The sequence below is a fragment of the Dromiciops gliroides genome, chromosome 2 (assembly GCF_019393635.1).
Source record: "Dromiciops gliroides isolate mDroGli1 chromosome 2, mDroGli1.pri, whole genome shotgun sequence".
NCBI classification, from domain to species: Eukaryota; Metazoa; Chordata; class Mammalia; order Microbiotheria; family Microbiotheriidae; genus Dromiciops; species Dromiciops gliroides.
In genome coordinates this window covers 450,795,065-450,812,787 of record NC_057862.1, presented here as the reverse complement: position 1 = coordinate 450,812,787, position 17,723 = coordinate 450,795,065, and the positions used below count along the sequence as shown (strand labels likewise).

The following is a 17,723-nucleotide window of genomic DNA, read 5'->3' as shown; positions in this document are numbered from 1 at the left end:
TCCATCTACAGGTCTGATCTGGAGGCAGTTTGGTTATTGCATAGCTGTCAAGAATAGTTCTCAAGCCTGAAAAAGAAAAAACAACCCATGCCTTTAGGTTGTGGAAGTGCAGTGAGCCAATGAGGGCTCAATTCCTTCCCACGGCCATATCTGAAGATAATGGAGATCTTAGGACTTCTGAGTTGGAGCAGAGGAAGTGCTAAGAATCATCACTTGCACATCACACTCAGTCTGCTGAGGACAAAATCTTCCCCTAATCCTGGAGGGAGTATTTCTGAGTTCTGAAAAAAAACTAACCATGCCTTTGGCCAATAGGTCTTTCCCCGTGGACCAAACAATGCCAACCAAAATAAGAAATCATTGCTGGCCATGACCATCCAGTGAGGAAGTCCATATTTTCCATCAGCAAACAGTTGTTGGACGAAAAAAGTCACCAGAGAGCTAAAAACACAGTTGGAGAATAACCCCTTGGGCCCAGAGTGACACGCAACATGGGAAGGTAGAGGAATCATGTATATTCCTGCCCCTGTTGTTTCCTATACAATTTGAGTCACCCTTAGCATGGCCAATACTCCTACCCTCTTTTCTTCTATTGAACAAACTGTAGCAAGTTACAAGGCAGGTTGGCTCCAGGGATCTCCTTTCTCAAACACCTACTACGTTCAAGGGGATGAGAAGCACTGGGGAGGAGGAGGCTGTTACAGATTTACATATGAGCACATGGTGGTATTCAAAACCATCTTCAATCTAATTTGACAGCTAAGAAAAGCACGTGTTATTTACTACCTTTAGGTGGATAGAACAGATAGATTTGGACACAATGGATAGAATACTAGACTTGGGGTCAGGAAGACCTGAATTCAAATCCTGCCTCAGATACTTAACCAGTGGTATGACCCTTGGCAATTCATTTAACTTCTCTGAGCCTCAGTTTTCTCATTTGTAAAGAGGGGATAATAAGCACCAAACGGACAGGATTTTTGTATTAATTCAAATTCAATATTCAAACCTCTTTGCAAACCTGAATGCTAGCAATTAGCTATTATTATCTTTTTCAAAGTTCCCAAAGCATAATTTACATATAGTAGCATACATGAAGGGAGATGAGAACACAAGACAGTGACTATCTCTCTCAGAGAACATGAATGGCATTTATGAAAACAGGATGCATGGCCTATAAGAAGGGTAAAGAAAGATCCCAAGGAGAAGGTACCCAGGGAGGGAATAGGAAGTTCCTTAGGAAAGAGGATGATGGGTCCAATCACAGGACGGTGGCATTTCTCAGGACATCACTTTCTTGTTCCATACGGGCAGTACCTCAAACAACCCCCATGCCCACAAGGATTTTCCTCATGAACGTAACAGTGGAAATTATCGATTACAATAATTTATCTCAATTTCTTTACTCAACCATGGACTAAATGTCACATCAGGAAGTAGTTCCATTTTAAAGACATTTTCCCTACCACTAATTCACCAATAGAATTTTTTGTCACTTATGTACATTGAGTTCTTGGATAACCAGGCACTGATTCTAATAGTTAAGATTCATTTCCTTCTCTCCCTGGTTAAGACAAGGGAGGCAAACAGGATATGAAGCAATAAGTAATGGACTAAGGAGACTCAAGTAGTCAGCTGCTGCTCATAGGTACTGTCAGTAAAGTGTATTACTGGGCTTAGTTTGAGAGAATGCCTCCAGCTAATGAATCACTCTACTGTTTCTCTACTCAGTTGCTTCAGCTTAACCAAACTTAAGAATAACAAATTCTTCTTTAAGTGCCTTAATTCCTATTTTTGAATTCCAAGCTGGGGTGATTATGAGGGAGCAGAGTTAATGCTATCTCACAGCAATGAAGATATGTACAAGGCTCTTTACTGGAAATAACCTTCCAGAAGCAGATGAAATGTTTGGTCTACAGAGGATTTTGCACAATTAACGTGGCAGACAGGGTGTGGAGGGCAAAGCTGTAGCTAGCTGCCAATGTGATATTTGACAGGAATCAACACTGATCGAGGGGCTGCTGACTGAGGAAGAGGCCAGTCCAGAAGATAAAAGGAACTGAAGAATGTAGTTGAAAAGATCTTTTTTCCCAGATGGGCTGCCTTTGAGTTGCTCCTCCATTCCTTTTTTTTTTTTTTAACAAGACTCCCAATTGATGACATGGGATAAGGATTTTGATTCACCCATGCAAAAATAGGCAGGATACAGAATATGCCCCACCTGTTAGGTAGGTAGTTGTCCTAAGAGTTCCCTTGTCTCCCTGCTCTGGAAAGATGTTGTGGCTTGCAGATAGGTGTTCTCAGCTTGACCAGGGGCTTCTAGGCTTGGGGTTCATGAACTTGTTATTGTTGGTTTTAATTATGAAAACTGTATTTCAATGCCATTGCTTTCCTTTGCAATATTACCTGTCTTATTTTATGCATTTAAAAACATCATTCAGGGGCAGCTAGGTGGCGCAGTGGATAGAGCACCGGCCCTGGATTCAGAAGGACCTGAGTTCAAATCCGGCCTTAGACACTTGACACTTACTAGCTGTGTGACTCTGGGCAAGTCACTTAACCCCAATTGCCTCACCAAAAAAAACAAAAACCTATCATTCTGAGTAAGGGCTTTGCCAGAAATGGCAGAGGAGTCCATGGTGACATAAAAAGGTCAAAAACCTCTGCTCCAGGTGAAGCATAGGGTTTTAAAATATAAACATTTTCATGTAATAATTCAAAAACATATTACAATTTTGGTCAAATAGGTCCCTACCTGAAGTTCACTGGAGGAAAATCTCCAACTAGGGCTTGGTGTTCATACCTGATGCCTAATTTCCTACTAAAATGCTCATCTTCCTCACTTTGCATGACCCAAAAGGAAATGCCTTCATATTAGAGTTTCAAATACATCTATTACATGAAATAGAGAGATGATAAAGTATTGTACTGGGACTCAAACAGCTGCCTACCTGCTGTGTCTACCACTTCACCACTTTACTCTCCAAAGGAAATGCAAACAGAGAAGAGCTAGTGTTCATTCTTCCATACCAATATCAGCATAGTATGTTGGAGGAAAGGCAAAATCTGGAAGTCAAAGATTACCAGCATTTGCTCAGAGATCTCTGACATCACGAAGGACTGTCCCACAACCCAGAATCCAGCAAGCTCATTGATTATGCTGTGTTTCTGGGGGAATTTCTTGTACATTCTGCCATAGTGACCTCTCAACATTGAGCACCCACATTGCAAGGCCTACATTCCAGACATGAGTTGGGGGCGGGGGAGTAACCAACTCCAATGTCAGAGGCAAAGTGACTCCCACCTGAAATCTCTGTCCAACCAGCCTCCCTTCTCTTTCTATCTGTCTCTCCCTTCACTTTGCTTCCAACCAGTTGCCTGCCTCTCTGGCATAGTTGTCAAGCAGCCTAGTCATCGTGCTCTTGGTCTGATCTCAAGTTCAATCCATCTTTTTTGGGGGGGGAGGGGGACAGGGAAATGAGGGTTAAGTGACTTGCCCAGGATCACACAGCTAGTAAGTGTCAAGTGTCTGAGGCTGGATTTCAACTTAGGTCCTCCTGAATCCAGGGCTGGTGCTTTATCCACCACTCCACCTAGCTGCCCCCAATCCATCTTTTAAAAGAAGTCTATTCAGGACAACCACTCACAACATTCTCATCCTTTTTGGAGCTAAGCACCTCCTTTCAATCTTCTGATTCTTCTCCACAGAGTGCAGGTCCCAATTGGCATTGTGGTGGGATGCTACCTATTAAGTGCTTAAATTTTTTGTAAATGAAAGTCAATATACAAAGACTCCATTCTAGAAATCTCTTCATCTCTAGATCAAAACAATAAGCCTGGACCATAGGATTTAGAACTAGAAAGGACCTTAGGGGTTATACAGTGCAACCTCCTCATTTTACAGATGAGAAAACTAATCAGACCACAGAGAGGAAGTGACTCACACAAGATCACACAAGTAGCAATTAGAAGAGGTAGGATTCAAATCCTGGTCCTCTAACTCCAAATTTAATGCTATCTCCACTGGACTCCCATCCTCCAAGACAAATACCCATAACCAACCTGTCTTTAGGAAACAGGAGATTGCTTTCAATAAATTTAAGGAGATTCTAACTTGAATCAAAAACTTTGGTTCAAAGAAACCAAGCTGACTTCAGTGTCTCAGAACATACCATGGTTGTTTATCCATAAGTGCTTTCCCACAGATGAAAATGAATCAAACAGTGCCATCGTTCTTAAGTCTGAGAAAGTTAGACTTAATGTAGGGATGCTAACATTCTGTGAAAGGTATACCCCAGAGCTATCGTGTTGTTGTTGTTGTTGTTATGTGTTTTGTTTCACTTTAGTGGAGAAGAGATTAGCTTCTTAGTAGTTTTCTTCATATAAGAACTCAATTGGGGCAGCTAGGTGGCACAGTAGATAGAGCACTGGCCCTGGAGTCAGGACTACCTGAGCTCAAATCCGGCCTCAGACATTTGACACTTACTAGCTGTGTGACCTTGGGTAAGTCATTTAACCCCCATTGTCTCACCAAAAAAAAAAAAAAAAAGAACTCAATGAGAGTAGCCCCTATTATACCCAAATAAATCCTTAGATGATAGGATGATAGATTTGGAACTGAAAGAAATCTGGAATGTCATCTAATCCTATCCACCACCACATTTTACAAATGGGAAAACTAAGGACCTTAGATGTTAAATAACTTGTCTGTGGTCACACAATAGGCAATAAGCAGCAGTCAGGATTTTAAACCTGTCTCCTCATTCCAAACTCAGCACTTCTACCTCCACACCACAAAGTCACTCCAGAGAATAAAAGAAGGATGAAGAAAGAATGAGCTCTATGTGCTGATTGGTTGATCTGTGCTAGACTTATGCCTAGGACCAGCTTTCTACTTCTTCTCTTGCATCCTTCCTTGGTAACCAGCACCAGGCTATGCACAAAGATATTTGCTGCTCCTTTCTGCCATTTTGGCCCCCTAGTATTGTCCACAATAGTTTGGTTGCTAATGATTTGAATTTAAGAATTGGGTGGTTCCAGCACAATAGGGAAAGGAATATAGCCTTGTTCCCTAAGCTCTGTGCTGAACGATTCCCAGATTTTCATACCAGTCTAGTTTGGGGCCTCTTTCCTCCATCATAAGAACCAGTAACTGGGGCAGCTAAGTGGAGCACCAGCCCTAGATTCAGGAGGACCTGAGTTCAAATTCGGTCTCAGACACTTGACACTTACTAGCTTTGTGACCCTGGGCAAGTCACTTAACCCTCATTGTCCTGCAAAACAAAAACAAAAACAACAACAAAAAAGAAGCAGTAACTTGAATTAATTGTATTGATATATACAAGGCTGCTGCCATTTGAGTACTCTGTATACCTAGGCAAAGCAACATATTACACAAGAAAAAAAATGTCACTAGCCCAAAAAAGAGAATATATAGCTTTCACTAAATACTTAATCATGACTGCTTGTTAGAAAATTATTTATTAATGCTTAATAAATAAATGCTTAATAAGTATGTATGAATTAATTTGTTCATTTTGTTATTCTAATTCTTGAGGGAGAGGGAAGGAGACAACTAGTTTCTTATAGTTGCATCCTCATCCAAAAGGAAAGAAAGTCTTTCCATCTTTAATGACAGAATCCCTCAGGAGATGATATAGTATTCCGACCATATGCATCCTCTGGACACATAACACATGGACTGTGCTTCCCTTCTAATACATATTGGTCATTCAGATTTCATCATTTCACAGCATATGGTGGAAGAGATGTGCTGCCCTGTGTATTATGGATATGGAAGCCATCATGTCTGATAGGCTGAGCAGGTAGACGGACAATCAGGAAATCCACGTGCTATTCCCACCTTCCCATATGGATGGGTATGTGGACTTGCTGTGTCATGGAATCAGAGCATCACAGATGTGCAGCTGCAAGGGACCTCAGAGGCCATCTAGTGCCACTTCCCATTTTACAGATAACAAAACAGAGGCCGAAGAAGATCAAGTGACTTGCCCAGAATCACACAGGTAATATGTATCAGATTCTCTGACCCAGACCCAGTCTTGGGAAAAGCAGCTGATCTCTCTGGATATCAGTAAAAATGACTTCTTTCTCCTTTCACAAAAATATGAGCTGAATACTTTAAGTTACGTCACTTCTAGTTCTCTCATTTTGTACTTTGGGGTAAACTGAGGTTTTTTTGAGCTAGCATTTACAAAATAAGTGTATGATACACCCCCCCCTTTACCCTTTCTGATGTCTAATGTGAGCTTTAGGATCGGGGTTTCCACTGGCATCAAAAGTTGTACCCTCACATAGCTGGTAGCATGTCTACTGTGCCTTTAGCCAGAGAGTAGGGCAAAGATCCACCCAGAATGGCAGAAGCCCAGGAAGGAGCAACAGCCACCTGGATCAGGTCCATTTGGGTGGCATCTCATTCAGGCTCTCTGCCCAGCCCACAGGAGAAGGCAGAAAAACCCCAATGCCTGTCAGTCTGAGAAGTTCCAAGTGGCCTAATTCAGGCAGGCACTGGGCCCATCAGTCTTGCCAACCCCCCCCCTTCTTTAAATAAAGAAAACAGATTCAGAATTTATAGCAGATACAAGGATGATGATCTATTTCTTCCTTCATCCCCACCCCCACCCTTGGTGGGTTGGCAGAGAACAAAACCTCTAGGACCTGAGTAGATTGCCTGTCTCTGGTCTAACCAGCTCTGCCCTGACTCTCATGGGTTTGAGAGCTAAACAGCCCAAGCAGGAGCTGAATTGAACCAGGTCTCTGTGTATAAGCAATCAAAGCGCCTATGGCTGATCTCCAGGGCATCAAAGGAGTCAATCGTCTGATAAGGAAAGTATGTGGGCTTATCTCTCACAAATCACTTGAACTGATGAAACCTAAGAGCTAATCTGGGCCCAAAAAGGAATTTATTTCTTCCTATGGGTCCAGCTCCCAGACTAAGAAGGAATTATACATGACCACAGTGAAGAGATCTCAGTGGGACATCCAGGAAGCTTCTGAAGAGTAAGCCTCTGTGCTATGTCCTCTTCCAGAAATGGAGCAGGAGTCAAGACACCATCCAACAGAATATACCTCAGAAGACAAGGTGGGTGGTTTTCCTCCCAACTGAACTGTTTAATGCTTGACACCTGTCTGTGCTTCAGATTCGTCTCTCAAGAGTCACAGACAAGGGGCAGCTAGGTGGCGCAGTGGACAAAGCACTGGCCCTGAATTCAGAAGGACCTGAGTTCAAATCCAGCCTTAGACACTTGACACTTACTAGCTGTGTGACCCTGGGCAAATCACTTAACCCCAATTGTCTCACGCAAAAAAAAAAAAAAGAGTCACAGACAACCACCTATACAGTTTATACTCAGAAACACAAGTATTGGCTTTTGTTTTCTGTTGTGTGTGTGTGTGTTTTTTAGGGGGGGAGGAATGGGAATCCCATGTTTTTGAGGGGCTACTATTTCCTCCACACAAGGAGTTTTCTTGATCCTCCTCGGCTAGGAGAACTTACTCAAAATGGTCTGATAGAGAATAATCCCAGAACTTCTCAGGGGCTTCCTTTTATCTGGATACATGAATGGGCTGGATGGCTTTATATTTATGGAGAACTAGGTACTTTCCAAACTCCCCAATCCCCCCCCCCCCCACCACTACCACCACCACACACATACAAATACACATCCCTCCTTGAGAGCTGAGACTTGATAGAGGAGAAGAGTGGAATGTCCAAAATGCTCTTGGCCCAATTAAACACTCGGCAACAATAAGCAGCCACAGTTCCAATAACCAAACCCAACATTCCTATCCCCGCAGGTAAACTCCCCTCAGTTGCCTCTTGTATGTATATCCAGAAGGCCATGTTACCCTTTCACTGGGCTTCCAAATGGGAGGAGTACAGGTGGGAAGAAGCTGCTCAGAAGGAGTATCTAGCAGCAGAAAGGGCATGCTTCCTACTCCTCCCAAAGCCCCTCCCCCCATCTCTTCTTATGCCCTGACCTCCAACCTCCTGGATACCTCATTCTGGATAACTGCTGCGGAGCAACCCCACACAATCAAGCCCTGTAATACTTCAGAACAGAAAGGGAGAAAACATACACATTCACAAGCAAGCCTGGGAACCATCCCAGCTTAATTAGAAATACATTTTCTTGGGAGGAGTGACTGATGCAACCAGCCCCACCTACATCCTACTCACTACTTACTGGCTTGCCTCATCAACTCAAGCCAAAGTGTTTACAGGGATTGTACTAGATGGACTTCTCTACCTACTTTTTCCAAAGGAGGTGGAGAGAACATTGATTCCTTAAGACTAAGTGCTAGTACTTTCATTTGGGATGGGGGGGGGGGGGAGGAAGAGCAAGAGGGGAGGAGGTAAACATTGTAGAAAGTTGTTCACTGTTAAGATTTTTGGTGGGGTTGGGGTCAAAAAGTCAATAAATCCTCATGAGTGAGATTTTAGGTTGCTTTGCTCAGTATTTCTACTGTGTCAAGTTTATGGCCTTTTTCTCCCTTTAAAAATCAGCAAGGTGGTGCAGTGGATAAAGTACTGGTCCTGGATTCAGGAGGACCGGAGTTCAAATCTGGCCTCAGACACTTGACACTTACTAGCTATGTGATCCTGGGCAAGTCACTTAACCTTCATTGCCCCACCCCACCCCCCCAAAAAAATCAGGGGGTTAAAAACAAAGAAACAAATACATAAATAAATAAAAATAAGGGGTTTTAAACCTATTTTGTGCCATGGTCTCCTTCAGCCTTCTAATGAAGCCCATGGACCCCTTCTCAGAATGTTTTTAAATGCATAAAATAAAATCTGTAGTATTACAAAGGAAACCAATTATGTTGAAATATGGTTATAAAAAACATTTTTAAGAAGGTTATAGAGGGCAGCTAGATGGCGCAGTGGATAAAGCACTGGCCCTGGATTCAGGAGGACCTGAGTTCAAATCTGACCTCAGACACTTGACACTTACTAGCTGTGTGACCCTGGGCAAGTCACTTAACCCCCATTGCCCCACCAAAAAAAAAGAGGAAGAAGAAGAAGAAGTTTATAGACCCCAGGTTAAGAACCCCTCCCAAATGGCTTAGCCTTTAGCTAAGACTGTCATGCTGTGAGAAAGAGGTGGACGGAAGGGCATGTGCCTTCTAATGTTCTTCCCACAGCCTTTCCCTGGTCCTCTCTTCTCCACCATCTGATTCCACTATCTTGTCTCTCTTGCTCATTCCTCTACTTTTTCCTCCAATGAGTCTCTACCCAAGTTTTAAAAAAACAGGGTCAAAGGCAGGGCTCTTCTTGCATAAACAAGTGATAATTTAATCTCTATTCTTTTATTTAGTCTGGAAAAAAAGAGGGAAAACTGCTTTTTATTCCTACTCAAAATGCTGAAGCCATTTGGGGGGAAAAATCTTACCCCTTAATGAAACTCAAGCATAAAGCATTCAAAAGATCCCACTTAAGTACATGATTAGTGGCTGTGCTAAAACTAGTCTGGGCTAGAGCTCCTCGACACACATTTGGGCTCTCGCTGCTGACAATACGGTCTTGGAACTCACCATCTAGACTCTCCACTGACAGCTGCAGGCCGAGGTTGAGCTGTGGGTTCACCACCCAGTGATTACTCGTGGCTGTAATGTCAAATACCAGCCAACCCTCCTCCGTAGCCCAGATAGTTCGACTGTCAAGCAGAAACAAATCTGAATCCCTAAAAGAAAAAGAAGACAGGGCTATGAGTCACCTGGGGGAGTGGTTATTCAGGAACAGTTTGATCAACCAAGCAAGAAACATACAACCATGCTATAGAAAGGGTCTATATGGGAATGTAGAAGAAAGTAGAGAAAGAAAATTCTCTTAAAAGGGACACGTAAGGGGCAGCTAGATGGCGCAGTGGATAGAGCACCGGCCCTGGAGTCAGGAGTACCTGAGTTCAAATCCGGCCTCAGACACTTAACACTTAACTAGCTGTGTGACCCTGGGCAAGTCATTTAACCCCAATTGCCTCACTAAAAAAAAAAAAAAAAAAGGGACACGTAAGGTAGTCAATTGTCACTTCGATGAAAATTTCAAGAGCTTTTTTCCCCCACCATAACAAGAGAAGAAGAGGTGTTGAAAGGAATGAGAAATGCATTTATTAGTTACCTACTATGTGCCAGGCACTGTGATAAACTTAGTTTTGCAAATATTATCTCATTTGATGATGAAAGAGAAGGGAAACAGATATAGAAAATACTTTGTAAAAAAATACCCCTAGCCATTATTATGTTCCACTGAATAAAGGCCACGCAACAATGGACTGTTTACTGTGTGCAATAATAAAAATAACAGCTCGAATTTTTTACAAGCCTTTCTGAATCTCCTTCCTCACAAACTATGTAGGTTATTTATCAGAAGCATGACCGATTCCATCATGCAGAAGAGAACTAAGAATCAGAGCAGTGAAGGGATTTGCCCCGGGCTCTGGAGCCAGGTCTAGGGACTTCAAACCCAGTGATCCCTTCGCCACACCAAACTGCCCCTGAAGACACTCTGACAGGTGTCGTAGATACAAAAATGAAATACAACAACCTCTGCTACTATAATAAGGCTCGGGAGTCGAGGTTACAAAGCTCTAACTGTTCTACCAATGTCATTGCATCTCTTCTGACTTCACTTTACCTAGAGCAAAAATGAGTATAACCACAATCTCTTTGTCTGCTGCATCCACTGTCGGAAAAAAAAAATTTAAGTGCTTTGAGATCCACACATAGTTGATATTAATATATAAGGTGCAAAGAAATGTCTAAGCGAAATTTCTACCAGTCATACTGCCAAAGCTGGTTTCCAGCTGATGTCAGTTTTCACCAAGATGCTCAAGATACTTTGAATTTCTCCTCCTTATTCTCTCAGGAAAAAAAAAATCTTTTTAATTCAATCACTTTTGGGATGAAAAAGTTTTATTCTGGAATTAGGGGGAAAGGTAAAATAAAACTAAATGGTGTCTAGAATTATAGGACTACGAAGACCTAGAAATCTTTAGCCTGTGGGGTTTGATTTTGACATCTAAACAGTGATTCTTTGGTACTTAATCCTTACCTTTCCTTCCCACCTTTCACTCTCCCCTCCAGCAGGTGGTTATCTTGGAGGTCATTAAGTAGAATAAATAGCTCTCTCATGTGCTTGAATCAATGTTGTATGATCATGAATTTCCATTTCTGATTTTACTTAAATGACATTTTGGGGAAGGGAAGGGAAGGGGAGGGGAGGGGAGGGGTGGAAAATATGAAGACCTGAAAGTGAATGACCACCCAGCAGCTTAAACAATTAATTAACTGTTGTATGAGAAATGTCTACTCCCCTTCTTCAACCAAATTAGCTTATCTTGGGCACAAATCTGATCACATCACTTTAGTGTTCAAGGTCTTATAATGGCTGCCTATTGTCTAAATGCAAGTGAGTGACTGTAAGGATGGTGCTACCCTTAACAGTAACAGGGAAATTAAGAAGCGGGAGAGAGACAATAGTGAGTAGTTTTGGATACATGAGTTTTAAATGTCCATGGGGCATCCAGCTCCTGGCAGCTGGAAATGTGATTTTCTAAATTGGAGATTAGGAAAGAAGTTAGGGTTGGATAAGTAGAAATGAGAATCAACCAGCTTAGAGATAGTAATGAAACCCACGAAAGCTGATGAGATCACCAATTGAAATAGCATAAAGGAAGAAAGAGAGAAAGGGCCTAGGACAGAGCCCTGGAGAACACACGTGGTTAGTGGGTGTAAGCTGAGTGAAGATGCAACAAAAAGAGACTGAGAAGGAATAGTCAAGTTTGGGGAGAACCAGGAAAACTTAGAGAGAAGAGAGTATCAAGGAGAAGAGGGTGATAGAGAGGTCAAGGAGATGTCTTGTGGTGGGATTTGAACTTAGATCTTCCTGACTCCCAATCCAGTGTTCTATCCACTACACCACACAGCCCATTGGTGATTAGCTCTCTCCTCTGTGGGTTGTCAGAGAGTAATTTGTATATATGTCATATCTCCCACTACACTAAAAGTTCCATGAGGTGAAGGATCATGTGTCCTGAAATTTTGCATCATTCCCTACCTCCCCACCTCCCCCAGTCCCTAGTACCTTGCACAACATTCTGTACAAAGTAGGCATGTAACAAGTGCTTGGCATGCTAACGTGCTCATTGAATAAAGTTCTGAAAAATATCAATGGACCTTCTGTAGTTTTCTATGGGGACAATCTATTTTGCCAGAACACAGGAGTTACACTTGGGTGATGACTTTGCTGGAAATTATTACAGGAAAATGGGAAAATGTGAGATCTCTGGACAAGCCCATTTGGACCTTAGAACAATGACAACTTGGGGAGCAGAGCTATGTCTTTTAAACAATGAGGACCTTGCCAAAATGGTGTTAAACATTCTTTTATTACAAACCATGAAAGTGAGGGCCAGATTCGTTGACTCATCTGTGAATCAATGAGAGTTTGGGGACTAGGGAGTTTTTTAGTTTTTTTTTCCCTCTGTTTTCTCTGGTTCTTCAAACGAAGGGAATTGTGTACAATTTTTAAAATGTGTTTGAGAGGGCCAGGGCAGTTAAAAGATTGGCAATAGGCACAGAGTTTAGATGGGGGTGGGGGGAATCTTTCATGCTGAAATTAAGTCCCCAAAGGGGGAGAGGGAAGTTTTCACATGCTTGGGATAGACATCCCCCCTAACTCACTGACAGGTTTGATGCTTGTTGGTTACTCTTAACCTGGTTTAGCCCATCTGCAGAGATGGTTTACCAGGGTGTGGCTTGCTATATAAGCTTGTATGCTTGTGAAGCCACAAGAGAGAACTGAGTGCCAGGCGGACACCAAACTTGTGTGAGCAGCCCTGAAAAGGGCTCAAAAAGCGCTAACACCAGATGGCTTCCCCTCCCTGAACACACTGTATCTTACCCCCACCCGCCTCCAGCAGAATGGGCAGATGAGAACAATTTGTTCCAATGGCCATAAATTTGGCTGAAGGGGGTGCTGTGGACCTCTTAGGGCTTGGTCAGACATCAAAGACACCAAGGCCATCCACTGCATCCTGGACCATTGCCAATTGTCCTGACTTTTGTCTTGCCACTAGACTTGGATGACTCTGGAAGAGAGAGTGAGACTGATGGCTTTGTGCAACTCTGCCTCACTGAAATCCAATTCACCCAGGAGTCAAAATATCGCTGTGTGATGGTATCGGTCCTCTTCAAAAAGGAAGGCTAGATAACAACAAGGCCCCAAGCTCTAGCACTATCAGCTAAAACAGAGAGTATCAAAGAGCTGTTTGGAGAAACAAGTCACCACTCCATTCCATACTTCAAAAGCAATTTTCCAATAACTATCATGTCAAATCCTCTTATCAACATAAACTCTGATCTTTCTCCTTCCTCACTATGCCCATCTCCATGACCTTTTTCTCCAGATATCATGTGTGTGTGTTTATTATACACACACACACACACACACATATTATATCTCTAACACTACATCAGAAGTTAACCCAGGTTTTGCTCCAGGACACTGACATAGAGAAAGAAGACACTTCCTCCCTGAAGCAATTCATTAACGTGATTACCCCCATCACTGGGTCATTATTATGGACCTGCCTTCCCCAATATTATAGCCTTCCCTTTTTTCCTCCCATTCTGTGCGACAGGGAAGCAGGCTGCCCCCACTCCTGACACAGCTATACCTGACTGGAGCAGAAAGGCAGTGAGAGACTACTGACTTTGCCTTGACAGCATAAACAAGACCCACTGGGGAATGTCATCTTTTCTTAACACCTTGCCGAACTTAAGGAGGATAACCCTTTGTACTATGATCCCCATCTTAACCAAAGAAATAAATCCATATCCCATAACTTGTCTTTTTCCCCCACCTACACTGCACTAAGTACCGAAAGATAACTGGATTGAGTCCAAAGATCTGGGTTCCAATCCTGGCTCTTCCACTTAATACCTGTGTGACTATGGAAAATCATTTAACTCCTCTGGCCCTCAGTTTCCTCACCTGTCCCTTCCAGCTCTAACTATACCATCCTTCTATATAAATATATCATGCACTAAAAAAAATTTTTTTTAATTTAAAAAATTAAAAAATATATCATGAATTTTCATCAAGTGCTAACTAATTATAGCACAAGTATGGGTGTATAAAAAGGATGGGTTTGAGTTTGGTGGTTCCTAAAGAGCTCATATTTTATTCCTACATTCAGAGGTGGGCTGGTAAATATTGCACAACTGGTTCTCTGGAAAACAATAACATTGACGACAATGATGACGACAACGACAAAAAACAAAAAAGTGCCCACAACACACTTATAAATTTAATTTGTATTATTAACATTTTCTCTATCACGGTCAACAAAACAATAAATTACATCCTGAAATGTAGCATGTGCTACAAATTTCCAAAGTGTCCATGCTCACACTGAGAATTTAACAATCAAGTTTTATCTGTCTCCAGCATACCCCCTGCCTGTATTCCACAGGTAGTCATGCCCCTTACTATGTATAAGGTTCTATGCTAGGCACATGAAAAATTCCTGAAGGAGTATAAGATTGTCTCCTGAGTTTACAATCCATTTGAGGAAACCAGACATTTGAACAAGCCAAGCAGAAACTAAGTGCCAAAATGAGAAGTGAGAGTTTTAAGTGTACTACTAGCTTAGGGAATAGGAGTGATTGGGGGAGTAGGAATCTTTGGAGGTGTGATAGAGCTGAGGTGGAGCTGGGCTTTCAAGGATGAACAGCATTTACAGAGACAGAGAAGGGCAGGGAAGGGGTAGGTGAGGGTTGGGTCGGTTTCTTAGCAAGAAGATCAGCCGGAGACAAGGTACAAAAAATAGAGACAAGCACAGTCCAAGGCTGAGTTCAAAAGGCTGGAAAGCTTTGGTTTAGGGGAGTGTCCTCTTCTGGTGTCTTCTTTTTCACTCTGGGGAGAGCAGGAGCAAAAGGGAAAGAGGTAGATTGAGACAGTGTCCAGGGACTGAGAGAACATTAGCCAGGCTGAAATGACACAGCAGCAGTGTGGTACAATGGAAAGAGGTCTAGATTGAAATTTGAGGACCTGGATTTGAATTCCCAAATGGGCTATTAACTATCAGTGATATTTTGGGCAAGTTAGTTAACCTCTCTGGACCTCGATTTCTCAATCAAGGAAAAAGAGGATGTTGGTAAGAATAAAATTAAGTTGACCACTGTAACTGCAGTATTTAATCTTGGCTCTGGCAAACAGATGAGGAAATAGACCTCTCTCCATTCATTGGAAAAGTGAAAGGCTGGGTGCAGGGTGTTGCATATGTTCTTAGAGGTGGTTGCTATATTGGTTTATTTTGCTTAACTGCTTTTCTTTTCTTTTTCTAACATTGTAAGAATCACTAGGGTGGTATATGTTTGTGTGTATATATCTGGAAATGATATGTAAAAACAAAAAGTATCAATAAAATTTAAATACATGTATGCATATCTGCAGATATACATGCATATGTGTGTGTGTGTATCTTAGTTCTAAATCAATGATCCTATGATTAGAAAACACGTATTATAAAATAGGAGGCAAAGTTGGAAGAACCATATTTTGGAGGGCCTTGAAGGCTAGGCTTATGATTTTAGTCTTAAACCTGTAAGGGCTTTTGAACAAGAAAATGGTACAATGAAAACTATCTATAGTTCGAACGATCACAAAATTATTCTCCATTCTCCTTGTTGGGGAGGCCAGGAACAAACAGAAACAGCGATCCAAGGACTATAGTTTATTAAATATAGTAATCATTAAGTTTTTATTAAGCTTTTATTATAATTTATACCAGGCACTGAGAAAACAAAGACAAAAATGAAATTGTCTCTGCCCTTAAAGAGCTTCCATTCAATGGTGGAAATGTATACACATATAAGTATATACAAAATAAGCATAAGATAATTTGGGGGGGGGTTGGAAAATTGAATTAGCAGATTGGGGGAATCAAGAAAGGCTACATGTAGAAAATGACACAAGTTGCCTTGGAAAGAAACCAGGGATTCCAAGCAGCAGAGTTGAGGAGTGAGCCCATTCCCAACATAAGGAAAGGCCAGAAAGAGTGTCATGTGTGAGATGCAGCAAGGAGGGTAGTTCAGTTGAATCATTGAGAAAGGTTAAAGAGAATGGTATATAACAAAGCTAAAAAGGTTGTTTGTTTTATATGTTTATACATATATAACTTATTTTAAATTCTTACCTATTTAGGGAGAGGAGAGGGAAGGGAGGGAGAAAATTTGGAACTCAAAATAAAATTTTAAATGAATGTTAAAAATTATTTTTACATGTAATTGGAAAAAATAAAATACTATTTAAAAAAAAAGACAAGTTTGGGCAAGGTTATAAAGTGCTTTAAATGCCAAAGAAAGGAGTTTATAGTGATCCTAGAAAAAACAGGGAGCCACTGGCATTTGCTGAGTAAGTAAGATCACTTTAGTATCTGTGTGGAAAACAGACTGTAGTGGGAGAAAGACTTGAGAGAGGGAGATCAATTAAAAGGCTATTGCAATAGCCCAGGCAAGAAGTGATGAGAGCCTAAACATAGGGTGGGTGGCCATGTAAGTGGAGAGGAGGCAGATGTGAGAGATGCTGGACATGGAAGCAGCAAGAATTAGAAACTCAACAGATATGGAGGAGGAAAGAGACAGAGGGGTTAAATGTGACTCCAAAATTGCAAATCTGAGTGACCTGGAAGGATGGTAGCACATTCAACAGAAATAAGGACATTAGGAAAAGGGATAGATTTGAGGGGAAGATAATGAGTTCTATTCTGGGACATTCTGAGTCTGAGATGCTTATGAGACAGCCATATGAAAATGTTCAATAGGCACTTGGTGATACAGATATGGAATTTGGAAGGGAGAGACAGCCTGGATATATGGATCTGGGAATCAGAGGAATAGAGAAGATAATTGAATCTGCAGGAGCTGATGAGATCACTAAGAAGGAATGAAGAGAGAGAAAAGAATACTCAGGACAGAGTCTTGGGAGCCACCCACCGTTAAAGATCAGGACATGGATGATCAACCAAAAAGTGACTCTTTGAAGGTATGATGAGACTAGAGGAGCAGAACCAAGGAAGTACGGTGTTACAGAAACCAGATAGGAGAGAGAGGACAGGAAAGGCTGACGTCAATATCAGTTGCTACAAAGGAGTCAACAAGGAGAGGATTGAGAAAAGACCATTAAATATGGCAGTTAAGACGTCATTGGTAACTTTGAAGATAGAACTTTCAGCTGAGTAATGTGATTGGAAGCCAGATTGTAGAGGGTTAAGAATGAGAAGAAAGGAAATGGAGGCAGAGAACTCAGACGGCTTTTTTTCTAGGAGTTTGGCCACAAAAAGGAAGAGAGATAAAGATAACAGCTTGAAGAAATGGGGTCAAGTGAGGGGTTTTTGTTTGATGGTTTAATTTGTTTATTGTTGTTAAACCAATTTTTCCTGTGGCCACCTGGAAAAGATCCCCATTATTCCTGCTGAGTTCTGGGCACTGAAGGGGCTCCTCTCAGACACTTTGCAACTAAAGAGTCAAGAAGCCCCCAAGAACCCAAATTACAAAACATTCTACCGCTGGTATCCCCTGTTTCCCAAGAGACAAACTTTCCAAGAGACTGACTGTGATGAATCTTAAGTGATCCTAACTGTCCTTTATTGGGAGACATTCAAACACTGCCACATTTAGCATCAAGGCCCATTTTT

General features: G+C 41.8%; 1 protein-coding gene across 1 annotated transcript in view; it reads right to left on the bottom strand.

Annotated features, from left to right (window-relative positions):
* BMP7 (bone morphogenetic protein 7) overlaps positions 1-17,723 on the bottom strand; it is a 97,708-nt gene that overhangs the window by 16,534 nt on the left and 63,451 nt on the right. The window contains exon 3 of the mRNA XM_043986009.1: positions 9,559-9,707. Coding sequence (XP_043841944.1) covers positions 9,559-9,707 — 149 coding nt within the window. The remainder of the gene's footprint in view (positions 1-9,558; positions 9,708-17,723) is intronic.